General features: G+C 38.4%; 2 protein-coding genes and 1 long non-coding RNA gene across 5 annotated transcripts; 2 read left to right on the top strand and 1 right to left on the bottom strand.

The window, feature by feature from the left end:
- Nucleotides 1-1165: 1165 nt before the first annotated feature.
- LOC113690448 (switch 2-like) lies at nt 1166-7222 on the top strand. Of its 3 annotated transcripts, none has more exons than XM_072051008.1 (8): nt 1166-1689; nt 2699-2805; nt 3448-4375; nt 4805-5052; nt 5691-5817; nt 5890-6165; nt 6260-6605; nt 6724-6892. In XM_072051008.1, the coding sequence occupies exons 1-7, from the start codon at nt 1297-1299 to the stop codon at nt 6581-6583; spliced, it is 2403 nt and encodes an 800-aa protein (XP_071907109.1). In that variant the 5' UTR covers nt 1166-1296; the 3' UTR covers nt 6584-6605; nt 6724-6892. The 3 variants fall into 3 exon arrangements, with proteins under 3 accessions (XP_071907109.1, XP_027064154.1, XP_027064153.1); XM_027208353.2 differs by having other exon boundaries at nt 1167-1689; nt 6260-6494; nt 6724-7222; XM_027208352.2 differs by having other exon boundaries at nt 1174-1689; nt 6260-6530; nt 6724-7222.
- Nucleotides 7223-7584: 362 nt separating this feature from the next.
- LOC140007767 (uncharacterized) lies at nt 7585-8570 on the bottom strand. The gene is made up of 2 exons (XR_011815169.1): nt 8460-8570; nt 7585-7888 (listed from the first exon to the last, which is right to left on the bottom strand). It is a non-coding gene; the product is annotated as an uncharacterized lncRNA (long non-coding RNA).
- A 2-nt stretch (nt 8571-8572) lies between these two features.
- LOC113690147 (putative disease resistance protein RGA3) lies at nt 8573-12795 on the top strand. The gene is made up of 2 exons (XM_027207969.2): nt 8573-12209; nt 12414-12795. Exon 1 carries the CDS (start codon nt 8728-8730, stop codon nt 12148-12150), a length of 3423 nt encoding a protein of 1140 aa, XP_027063770.1. The 5' UTR covers nt 8573-8727; the 3' UTR covers nt 12151-12209; nt 12414-12795.
- The last annotated feature ends 549 nt before the right edge of the window (nt 12796-13344 follow it).

Genomic DNA, 13344 nt, shown 5'->3' on the forward strand with positions numbered 1-13344 from the left:
TAGCTTACAGAACTTTGACGCTTGGGAGGCTAACTGGGTCCCTAGGAAGGCCAATGTGCCAGCACATTTATTAGCTAGAAATGCTCGTTCTATTTCAGATAGCTGTAGTTGGAGTTATTCTCCACCATCTTTTCTTCTCTCCGCAATTTCGGCGGACCTATCCTCACTTTAATGAAATTTTCTATTGTGCTATCAAAAAAAAAAACATGTATGAAGATATGATATCCCCTTACGGAGTTAAATTTCAAAGATGCTATGGTATCATTCACTGCTACATTAACCAACGTTCATTCAACCCAAGAGAAAAGTATATCTTTCTGCTTCTCAGCCATGTAAAAGTTAAAATCTTAGGAGTTGTCTAGGATGATCTAGGTAGTCTATTACTTTAAAATTTTCCATAAAATTTGCAAATATGCATGATTGGCAATTTTTCTTTTTTACTTTGGCATATAATTGAAAGTAGTTGTTTTGATTTTTAGAGGAGCAATAGAATTTTGGACTCAAAGATTAAAGTTCTTATGCTTCAAAGCATCTTCCAAGTCGAATTGCACTGAATTTTTTACTGTTCAAGCTCCATTCTATTTAATATTTGATGGGTTTGAGCTTGATTTAAAAGCACAAAAATTTATTTAATTCTTTGATTTTTAATATTAAATTATCACTAATACATATGATATATAATAAATATATAATTTCATATAAATTATTAACAAATATTTTAAATAAAAATATAAAAAATTATTCAAATTGAATCAGACCTTAACGAGCTGAATATCTATAAGTTTGACTTCGATTAAATACCATAAATGAATCCTAATTCCTACTCAAAATATAACTCAAGTTTATTAAAAATCAAATTTGAATCAGATTCTTAACGAATTGAGGTCAAATGCTTCATTAAAAGTACGATTTGTTTATAGTCCTGATTTCGTATGCTAGCGTTGACACTAATAAGGGACACAAAATCAATGTAGCCCAACTAGAAAATCAATTATTTGACAAAAAAAAACTAGAAAATCAATTTCTTCCTAAACCTTTTCGTTTTTTTTCCCTCACAAAATTGAGGGAGCCCGAAACAGAAAACTCTAAAATTCTGAGTTGTAAAAATAAAAAGAAAAGAAATTAAAATTCCAAACTCCAAAATAGGCGCCAGGCGGTTTGTCGGTTACCGGAAACAAAAAAGTTATTTTGAAACACCCCAGAAACATTTGTAAGTTTTCAAAAAACGGAAAAAACTATTTTAACCAAAATTGTTGCAGAAACATTCAAGATTTTGATCTCAATCTCCAATTTTCCATGTCTTTGAGCACTTTCAAGGAGACCCTTAAGCCGTGCAAAAACAACCCATCTGCATCATCCTCTTCTTCTTCATCTTTTTCTTCAATTTCCCACAATTTTGACTCTTCCATAAACCCTAGGAAACCCCCCAAATCTTCACTTTCTCAGCAGCTTTTGCGCCTTCAACACCAAGAGTCCACCTTCTATTTGCCTCGGACTCAGCTAAAAAGCCCAAAAACAGAGACCCTTTTGGGACCTGAAGCTGAAGATAATGATGATGAAGAAGAAGTGGAGGAGGAAGAAAAGCAAGATAGGATTTTTAGGCCAAAGATGGAGTCTTTTCAGTTTGATCATACTGGACCTTTTGAACCATTAGTTCTCTCTTTACCTGGTGAAATTTCTGTGGTTCAGGTGATTTGTGGATATCCCAGTATGTTAAAGCATTTCATACTGGCATTTTCCTTTTCGGCTTCTATGATTTCAATTTTTATAGCTTTTATAGAATGCGATGAAGATCAAAACCTGGCATGTAGCCCAGGGGAAAGGTTTCTCTCGTTTTTCGAGTAAAATAATGGTTTATGTAAATTCTTCTTCATTTGTTTTCTAAAGATAATCAAAGAAGACTTCTAAATGTGCATTAGAAGAAGGAAATACATGTACTAAGATTAGTATTTGTTGTATTAAATTAGTTATATTGGAGATTAATTTGCTTACATCTGCTTGTTGTAAATGATAGTTCGACCTTGTCTTTTGTATTAAGAGCTACTGCAACGTGTTAAAGTATATTTGTTTTATGTCGAGTGTTTTTAATTTCTACTTCCAATTTTATTTTGCACTAGTTTTCCTAATGAATTAGTTATTGGCTATTCTTTTGACGATTGATGATGGAGGACTAGTAATGAGTTGGTAATTGTTGTAGTGTATAAAGAATGCTTTTCCTCCATGCTCATATAGTTTTAGTCTATAGGATTAATCAATACGTGTGTGAATTTCCTATTAGCTAGAAGAATATGTCAGCGGTAAGAGGGATTTGATTTCCTCCACAACTGGGTGAAGTATTGGCAGATTTAGGGTACTGTCTTCTATTTGGTGTTTGAACTTGAAATCTTTGGAAAAGTTTTTTCCTTCTTTTTCTGAAACTGACATTTGAAAATTCTTCAAGTTCTGATTTTGGACATCTTCTGCTGTTACTTGAATTAGTTGGTTCCTGCTTCTTGTTTCTGTATGCCTTCCTTTTTTCTTATTACTATTCACTTTTTTGTTCCTTCATGGATTTTAAATTGTTGTAGTGACAGTCATCTACTTTTTCCCTACCCAACAAATTTGATATAGTGAGCCCCTCTTTGTGATGTTTCAGACCATTATGTATTCATTCTTGAGGCTTAATGTATAAGTGCAAAATGTTAATTTGTTTTTACAGGTACCCGCATCTATTAATTGCAGACTCTTAGAACATCAGCGAGCTGGTGTTAAATTTTTATATAATTTATACAGAAACAATCATGGAGGTGTTTTGGGAGATGACATGTGAGTTTAAATTTTCTTTCCAGATATTTTCCTTGATTGAGTGGACTTTGAATTTTATTGCTGTGACTTCCAATTGAGACAATGTCTAATAGGACATTTTGTTTGCTCTTTCCTTTTTGGTTTGCAGTTCTGTCGGTCATCACATCCTGTCTTTTTTTTTTTTAATTGGTTGGAAAAGGTAGAGAAGGACACAAGTATTTAAATAAGGTTAATTAGTATACAAGAAAAGCATATAAAGATGTAGAGACTAGTATCTTTTCCTTGTTCTGCTACAAATAAACCAAATTTTGCTTCTGCATCCTCTCTCCTGCTCTGCATTGGTTAATTTGAAATGATTTTGCTGCACTAGACTTGGAAAACGCTTATTGAGGAGTATTGTCTGATAATGCTTTATCCAACCTTCTCATTAAGAAGTGACCCCTTTTTACATTGTTTCTTTTTTGTTATTATTATAAAGTTTTCAGAATTGTCTGATGAAGAATATAGATTCTTAAGTTAGTACTGAATCATCACTTTCGTAAATCCCATTGAACTTACTAACTCAATCATCAAACTTTGGTTAATCCCATTGAACTTAGTGTTACTCCTAATTATTTTCTAATATCATTTTCTTTTTCTGAGTCAAAAACTCTTGTTTATCAGGGGATTGGGCAAGACAATCCAGACAATTGCATTTTTGGCTGCTGTTTTTGGAAAGGACGAAGAAGCTGATTACTTAACATCATTGAGGGGAAATCAGCCTGAGAAGAATGGCTGTGTTCTAATTGTTTGTCCGACATCTGTTATTCACAACTGGGAGAATGAATTTTCAAAGTGGGCACCGTTCTCTATTGCTGTTTATCATGGACCTAACCGTGATTTAATAATTGACAAACTAGAAGCTCGAGAAGTGGAGATATTGATAACTAGTTTTGACACCTACAGAATTCACGGTACTATATTGTCAAAAGTTCAATGGGAGATAATGATTGTTGATGAGGCACACAGGCTAAAGAATGAGAAGTCAAAACTTTATAGAGCAATTTTAGAGATTAAAACCCAGAAACGATACGGTTTGACAGGAACAATCATGCAGAACAAACTAATGGAATTGTTCAATTTGTTTGAATGGGTGGTACCCGGTTGCTTAGGAACACGTGAACATTTCAGGGAGTTTTATGATGAACCTCTCAAGCATGGCCAAAGGTCAAGTGCTCCAGAAAGATTTATTAGAGTTGCTGATGATCGAAAACAGCACTTAGTGACAGTATTACGCAAGTATTTGTTGAGAAGGACCAAGGAGGAAACCATCGGGCATCTTATGATGGGAAAGGAAGATAATGTTGTATTCTGTGCCATGAGTGACTTGCAGAAACGGGTATACCAGAGAATGTTACAGCTGCCTGATATCCAGTGCCTTATTAATAAGGACCTTCCATGTAGCTGTGGTAGCCCTCTGAAACAAGTAGAGTGTTGCAAAAAGATAGTGCCCAATGGAGTCATTTGGCCATACCTTCACAGAGATAATCCAGATGGTTGTGATTCATGTCCTTTTTGCCTTGTTCTCCCTTGCCTTGTCAAGCTTCAGCAGGTAATTGATTTTCTTATTGTACCTTCAGATATTCTGCTTGTAAGGTGCTCTAAGACATTAGAGCTATTAAAAGAAACTGATCCCTTGCAAGGGCCAACTATAGCTTTTTTACCTTTATTTCTCCGGTCGAATGCATTTTTTCATGGTCAATAGGATTAGAGGTGATGGTTGACTACCACCACTTACAGTTATATCTTATAATCACTTGAGTAAGGCCATGTGGCTACCGTTTTGCTTAAGATATGAATGTAAAAACTGGTTTAGGACAGAGTGTTTATCAATTAATAACAAAAGTAGTGGTAGCTTCAGGATTGATCAAGTGAATTGAATGAAAGAAAGACCTCCCATCATACCAATGGTTTTTCCCCCCGATTTTTGCTGCTATATATATATATTATATTTTATCTTTATTTAACACTTGTCTGATAGGTGAGTAATCACTTAGAGCTCATCAAACCAAATCCAAAGGACGATCCTGATAAACAAAGAAAAGATGCAGAGTTCGCTGCTGCTGTATTTGGTACAGACATTGATTTGGTGGGAGGACATACCCAGGATGAGAGTTTTATGGGTCTAAGTAATGTCAAGCATTGTGGTAAGATGAGGGCTCTGGAAAAATTAATGTTCTCATGGCTTTCCCGGGGTGACAAGGTCCTACTTTTCAGTTACTCTGTCAGGTAGAAGTTTAAAGCTTTACATTTGATTAGCCTTTAATTCTTGTTTATGCATTTTTTCATAACTTTACTGCATGTAGACTATAGTTCCAGTTTCCCTTCTCAGGTGCCAAAAATTTGCATGTGCTGCTCAAAGTTTCCAGCGTATGCTTTACTGGCTCCTGAAAAAAAATTTCAAGGATCTTGAATGCGACTTGTCTGCTAAAATAAACTTTAGCAAGTCGTTATCTTTTCTTCTTTTCTCAATTTTGTTGTTTTTTTGGGTTTCTTCTTCCTTATGGGGTGCCCAATGGGATCGGGCACGGTTTTGGTTTAACGGATGGAACTTCACTCTGTTGTTTTGGAAAAGAAAAGAGAAAGCTACTCTGTGGTTGATGTTTTAAAATAATATATGGAAATCAGAATTTTACTTGGAAGCTATGTTATCTGTTAAGTTTTGGTCTTTATTGGTCTTAGAATAAATTAGTTGTACTTAAATGTTCTTGATGTTTTGAAATAGGACTTGCAGGTAATGTCCCTGCAATGAATTGGCTCTTTGCACCATAATGGATGAAGAATCTACACTTAGCTCTAAACACTTCTAAGAGTTGAGACAGCTTGTCATTGCCCTCTTATTCTTTTAATGTTTTTCTTTTGAGCAGAATGCTGGACATACTTGAAAAGTTCCTTATACGCAAAGGCTGTTGCTTTTCAAGACTTGATGGATCTACTCCGACTGGAGTACGCCAGTCTCTTGTTGATGACTTCAACTCAAGTCCAAGCAAACAGGTTAGTTTTGACATTTGGAGTCAGTTTTGATACTTTGAGACTCAATTTTGTAATTTTACATCTTAATTGCAGGTCTTCCTCATATCAACTCGAGCTGGTGGGCTTGGACTCAATCTTGTTAGTGCAAATCGTGTAGTGATCTTTGACCCAAATTGGAATCCTGCCCAGGATTTGCAGGCACAAGACAGGTCATTCCGTTATGGGCAGAAGCGGCATGTCATTGTTTTCCGTCTTCTTGCAGCCGGTTCTCTAGAGGAACTAGTTTACACCAGGCAGGTTTACAAGCAACAACTAGCGAATATTGCTGTTTCTGGGAAAATGGAGAAACGTTACTTTGATGGTGTGCAGGTACTGTTGCTGATTTTCTGATTCTGTGCACAGTTGTCTTCTTATATCATAGTCGTGATCATTAAGACTTGGGGTCCTTGATCCCACTTTTCAGGATTGCAGAGAATTTCAAGGAGAGCTGTTTGGTATCTGCAATTTGTTCCGCGACCTGTCTGATAAGCTTTTCACCAGTGAAATAATTGAATTGCATGAAAAGCAAGGAATAGAGCATGGAGATTGTGAGAGTTCAAAGCAGATTTTTACTGAACTTCAGAAGTGTTTTCTTCCACAGAAGGAATTAACTAATACGTCTGCGGAAGCATCTCAGAACAGCAAACCTAAAGATGCAGGTAAAGAACCGGTCGAACCAGTACTCGAAGAATTGGGTGAGTGTATTATTTGTCGACTTGGGTTTGAAAAGTTGAAGTACCTCTACTGATGCGATGCCCTCTTATGTTCCAGTAATATTCTTTTCCTTCAGTTTTTTCTTAGCAAAAGGTTTGCCAAAGTATCTATTAGAACGTAATAGGCTGGGTCTAGTTTGTCACAGTGTAACTTATGCTGTAATATTCTGTTCAGGTATTGTATACGCCCACCGAAATGAAGATATTGTTAATTACGGACCCGGGATTCAAGGAGATAAAGAATTGGATACGAATTTAAGGTACACTGTGCAACATTCACTTCTTGTTGTTGCCAGGAAGAGGAAATCAGAAGCAGTAGCAGGTAGCAAAAATACTATAGAAAATGCTGCTTCATCCAAGATGAGGAAAAAGAGCCAGTATAGCCTCCTTGCTCAGTTCATGGGTATGGGGGAAGTAGATTTCAGTAAGTGGTTACTTTCAGCGAATCCAGAAGAACGGGAGAAAGTGCTTCTGGACTATAAGAGGAGAAAGGATAAGATTCCAAATGGCTGATATCTCCCCTCATCAGGAAGGCAGAGTTTTTGTAATGCAAATTGTAACACGTTTCAGGCCAAATTAACTCTGAAGCCATATCCTTCTGGGCTCACTGTAACATACTGTAAGATCAATAAATCTTTCCCAAAATATGGAAGTCGGTTGCTGTAATTTCTTCATTTGGGACTTTAGCCGTGAGTCGCTGTATGCATTTGTTTACTGACGTCTGGGTTAATTCTCTTGATCCGTTAATCTTCTTGGAAGTTTTTTCAGAGCATACTAATTGGTGCACTTGGAAGACGAGTTTGAAACTCTCTCTCTCTTACAAAAACATCTACCTTCTAGTGCGAAATTCAGTGATATCTTCTTCCATAAACTTAAAATCCATTGAGAGGCTCTCTCCATTAAAAAGTTTGGAAGCTATTGAGAGGCTCTCTCCTAAAAATTCATTCTGCAATACACATAGATATAGATTCTTTTATGATGCTTCCATTGGAATTTATATTCTTGCTCCTTGTGATTCTCTTATCGAGCTGATATATTTCCATCTATTCAGTAGATGGGAATAGTTTGAATCCCAGGCCCTCCACATTCATGAGTGGTGCCGTGAGTTAGCAGTTTCTTTATGAACATGTGCTGGTGGAGACCACGATTTGGATGTATGGCAAGGCATTGGAAGATATTGCAGGATCTTGTCTGGGCACACTTAGTAATAGGTATAGACCATTATGAGCATATAGAGGTTGAAATATCAATGTTGGGCAAAACTTTCCATCCCTTTTCTTTAATTTTTCACACCCTTTCTGAGAATCTTTTACTCCTCCCTTCTCTTGAGTTCCAAGATCCTGTTTGGCAAATAAATTTTTGATCAAATTTATTTATTACAAAATTTTTAGCAAATTTAATTATAATGAATTTAAAAGATTTTTCAAAGTTTATAAATTATGCATTTTAAAATATCTAAAATTTTTTCCTACAACTTCTATAGCGAGTTACAGTAAAATTTTAGATAAATACTCAAAAAGTTCATTTGTCAAACGAGTCCCACGTTGCATCGAAGACTTTTATACCATTCTAGCTATTGTTATCATAAGTACCATTTTTTTGCATTAACATGTGAAGACCCAACCAAAAGCCATGGAAAAGAAAAACAAAAAAAAATAAATGGAAGATACATGCTGCTGCATTGCTTCTTTTTTTCTTTTTTTTTTTTTCTGTTTTTAACACTTCTCTCCAGCGTTAGGCAATGAATTATGAGAACATTGGGGGTAATGTAATGTAAGCATAGAGGCACAGATAAGTTTTGTCACATGTGCAGAGATGATTGCAAATGCATTACTCGATTGCAAGTGTAGTAGTAACTTTACCCAAATACATGAATGCTGCCACGAAAACAAAAAGTTGGTTCGGTCCTACCTCATTTAACGTCTATGGACTCAATTATTTCAATGGTACCCACGAGCCGTGTGGTCCTGAATTGGTCGTTGGACATCATCTCTAGTCTTTTCTTGGAGCAGTACATTTCGTTTTGGAAAAAGATGAAATGAAAGATAAGTAATGGATTCCCTGCTTTGTAACGCTAGCTGTTGAATGTTGACTATGTCTGCCTGCAAAAAATATTAGTTCAACTATTCAACTTCAAACAAAGCACTTTACGTTCATCTGTTAAAGAGTTTCACAGTCGATGGCTGAAGCTGTACTTAGTTTTGTTAGTGTGATCTTGGATAAGATACTTCCACTTGCTGCCGATGAGATCAGCCGGGCATGGGGTGTAAAGAAAGACCTTCAGAAGCTTGCCGACGATGTACGGACGATGGAAGCTTTGATTTTTGATGCTGAATGCAAGCAATCAACAACCAAAGCCACCAAAGCCGTGCAGCTCTGGCTCAAAAGGCTCCGGTCTATAGCACGTGATGCTGAGATCGTGTTGGATGACTTCAGATATGAAGTTCTGCGGCAGAAGGTTAAGAATCGGAAGCGCGACAAGGTACGCAACTTCTTTTCTTCCTCAAATCCTATTTCCTTTCGTATAGAGATGGCTAACAAGATCAAGAATGTTAGCGCATCTCTAGAGGAAGCTTACAGAAAAGCAGATCAGATCGGGCTTCAACCAGTTCAACTACCCATGTCATCTGCTGATCACAAACAGGATCGGTCGACTGATCCTTTTGTGGACGAGTCACAAACGGTGGGAAGGGAGGTTGAGGTATCTCAAGTTGTGAGCACGTTAATTAGCTCAGACTATAAGAAGGATTTACCCGTCATCTCAATAGTTGGGATGGGTGGGCAGGGTAAGACAACCCTTGCACAGCTGGTGCTAAAAGATGACAGTGTAGTGAAGCACTTTGATAAAACAATATGGGTGTGTGTGTCTGATGATTTCAAAGTGGGAAGGCTGTTGAATAAGATGCTACAATCCCTTGAGGGAAAAAATGCTGAGATGACAAACACGGAAGCATTGGTGAGGCAGCTTCAAGAAAAGCTGAAAGGAAAAAGTTACTTGCTGGTGCTTGATGATATTTGGAATGAGGATCGAGAGGAATGGGATGGCATGAGGAGACGTTTGTTGGCAATAGGGGGTGCTCCAGAAAGCAAAATATTGGCTACCACACGTAGTGATGAGGTAGCCTCAGCAATGCAAACATCTCATTTGCAGCGTCTGGACATCCTCTCAGATGATTATAGCTGCATGTTGTTTGAAAATCTAGCTTTTGCAGACGGTGGTGCAAGAAGGACTCAAGATCTCGTGGACATTGGCAGAAGGATACTGAAAAAGTGCGGCGGGGTGCCATTAGCGATCAAAGCGATTGGGGGTTTGTTGTGTTCCAAAAAGGATGCCTCGGAATGGTTGACGATCGAGAAGAGTGAAATATGGAACGAGTCGACCAATATTGCAAATCGAGTCATGTCTGCCCTGAAGCTGAGTTACGAGAACTTACCTTCATGGTCAGTGAAACAATGCTTTGCAAGTTGTTCCATCTTCCCCAAGGACGCTTTCATGGAAAAAGAAAGCTTGATACAGATTTGGATGGCCCAGGGACTGATTAATGATGCCAAGGGAGGAGGTCATTTGCAAATGGAGGATAGAGGTAGTGACTATTTCAACGTATTGCTTCGGAGTTCTTTGTTGCAAGCTACTTCTGAAAATTCCACTAACAGATTCATGTCCTGCAGGATGCACGACCTTGTGCATGATCTTTCACTGCAAGTGTCAAATAATCGTTTCTTCAATACAGAGGATGGCATGGAAGTCAGTCATGATGATGAAGTTATGCATTTGACCATCATTGGGAGTCAAGGGAAGGTGTTAAAGAATATCGAAGGGATTCCTCCAAATTTGCAAACGCTTTATTATCTTGGGGGTGATGGTATTATGCTCGAAGACATCTTGGAAAGGTCTAGATACCTTTCTGTATTAAAAGTAGATTGCTTGGATGTTACTCATCTCCCGAATGCAGTGGGTAGTATGAAACATTTAAGACATCTTGATATCAGTCAAACTGCAATCGCCGCTCTGCCAGAGTCGATCATAAAGCTCTACAATTTGATGACCTTGAAAGTGTATTACTTGAAAGAGATACCTACGAAGTTTAGCAATTTAATTAACTTGAGGCATCTCGAGTTTTCCATGGGTTTTAGGGATCGGCCCCCATATTTGATCCCTGGGATTGGGCAGCTGGCTAATCTTCGGACGTTGCCCTACTTCGTGGTAAGCCAAGACAAGGGATGTCAGCTTGAGGAGCTGGAACACTTGCGCAACCTCCGAGGCGAGCTAAAAATTTTTGGACTTGAGAATGTGAGCAGCTTTGAATCGGCAGCAAAAGCAAAGTTGTCCGAAAAATCAAGCATTCAAAGTTTAACACTTGAATGGGATGATACAAATGAAGATTGCGATGACGACAATATCAATAGTGTCATGGAAGGTCTCCAACCTCGCCCAGACTTGAAAAGTTTAGCCATTAATGGTTTTAAAGGTTCAAGGTTTCCGTCGTGGATGGTGGCAAAGGATCACTTGATGGTACTCCTAAGGAATCTGGTACACCTCAGGTTGGAGAAATTGGCTAGGTGTGAACAAGTACCATCACTAGGGGACTTGCCTTGTCTCGAGTCCTTACAGATGGTCTCCTTACACAATGTGAAGCGCATTGGGGCTGAATTCTATGGTCTCGATATTAATGCAAGGCGCAGCGCTTCTTGTAGTAATAGAGATGGGAAACCAGTCACTCTGTTTCCGAAACTGTCGAGTTTTGCGCTGTGCGACATGAAAAGTCTGGAGGAGTGGTCAGATGCAACGGTTCCCTCGGATTCTCCTTCATCAATTAAGGTATTCCCTAGTCTCCGGGACCTGAGAATCTCAGGGCTCCCCAAGTTGGCTTTTTTACCAGATATGGAGAACTTGACGTCTGTTACGGAGTTGAGGATAAGGGAATGCAGAAGTCTGGCTTGTCTAAGGAATTTGAATAGCCTCACATCTCTGGAATCCTTATGTTTAGATGACTGCCCTGCTTTATTAGATGCTTCTCTAGATATGAAAAACCCCCAATCCCTACATGAATTAACCATCTCAGGATGTGATAAGTTGAATCCTTCATTGAGTAATAATCTTGAGAAGTTCACATCGCTCGAGTGGTTGACGATCCGTTCTCATGACCCTGGTTCTTGGCCAATTATGGGTCTACACCATCTAGCCAACCTCAGATCGTTGGAACTCGGTGGTCGCTTCTCTGACATCCTTGACCTTGATCATTTCCCGTGGCCACACTCCATCACCAATCTCGTCTCTCTGGAGCATCTTGATTTGCGTGGATGGCCAAAAATCACGTCTCTCCCAGACCAAATTCAGCATCTCTCTACCTTGAGACAGTTACAGATACGGGAGTTTGAGGGGTTGGAAGTTCTTCCAGAGTGGATGGGTAGCCTTCGGAATCTTCGCTTATTGTGGATTGCTGATTGCTATAACCTCAGACAGTTGCCCTCTGCAGAAGCAATGCGACACCTCACCAATTTAAATCAACTGAGTATCGCCAGCTGTCCTCTTTTAGCAGAGAGATGCACCAAAGGAATGGCGCAGAGTGGCCCAAGATTGCACACATTCCCGGTGTTTTAATCGATTGGCTGATGCCCGTGTAACCGGTTTCGCACTAGGGAAACAAAGCCCCTGTAACTGTAAGTAGTTAATATTTCGAATGTTCTGTTTTAATCTACTTATTCGGTTTGTTTAGAATTCTATTAGTAGTACTTTTTTTTTTCTTATATATAATCCCCGGAAGGAAAAAGGAAATAAAAAACGCTACTGCTTCCTTTTAAATTGCCATATCCTTGGGTTCCCTTGGGTTTACAGCTGGACCTGGATAACATCCTTTATTTCAGGAAGCTCCAAACCCTTCTCAGTTGGTTTACTGGAAGCTTGAGGTCCACCGTGTGATGGATCATCTGAAAGAAGAAAATGGCAAGAGGAACTTAGCAACAAAGATGAATTGAAAATATTATTGTTATCAGGAGTATAAGCCTACAAATAGCAGTTGGCAATTCAGAGGATCGCAAGGATAACAAGCGGACAGCAAATACCCCAGAATCTACCGCTTGTGAATTAAGTTATTTACTAAAACATAATTGAGTGTAAACCCAGACCCATTCTGAAGAGGCAAACCGCTTTGATAATCTGGTAATTCAAACAACACATATGCACAAAACTCACCTTGATGCACAGATATCACCTTTGAACCATACACCTGCATATCACAGTTGCAAATTGTCAAAAACAAAAACTCACACATCCCATCAAATTTTGTCCAGCAAGAATATCGCAACGACGAAAACCAAAAATGGATGTGTTTGTGCACGTGCGCGCTTGAGAGAAAGAGAGAGAGAGAGGACATGGTTCCTTCCAACGAATGCTTTGGGTGGTCTTCCTAGAATGATCTGTAAAGTGACTTCGCTACATGAAACTACTTAATCATGTACTTTCCTGGCAATTGGCAAGTAAATGAAACTTGGTGTAGTTTCCTCTGCCATTATATGTTCAATCCATAATATAAAAGGAATTAAAGTGTAATCGCTTAATACCCCTGCTTCATCATCTCTTTTATCTGTAGTGTGATCTAGATCATCCTCATCCTCTTTATCTTCATCATCCTTTTCAGCTTCTTCTTCATTTCAAGTTCAGCAATTCTGGAGAATATACGAGCATATTCATCATCTTGATTTTCACTTCTGGTAGTTTCGGCCTCAGATGAACTGGGAAAATCAGCTTTTGATTCACCTGAAAATGTTCAAGGAGTAACAAAAATTTGTCGACGTT

This window comes from Coffea arabica, chromosome 5c, assembly GCF_036785885.1.
Source record: "Coffea arabica cultivar ET-39 chromosome 5c, Coffea Arabica ET-39 HiFi, whole genome shotgun sequence".
Lineage (NCBI taxonomy): Eukaryota > Viridiplantae > Streptophyta > Magnoliopsida > Gentianales > Rubiaceae > Coffea > Coffea arabica.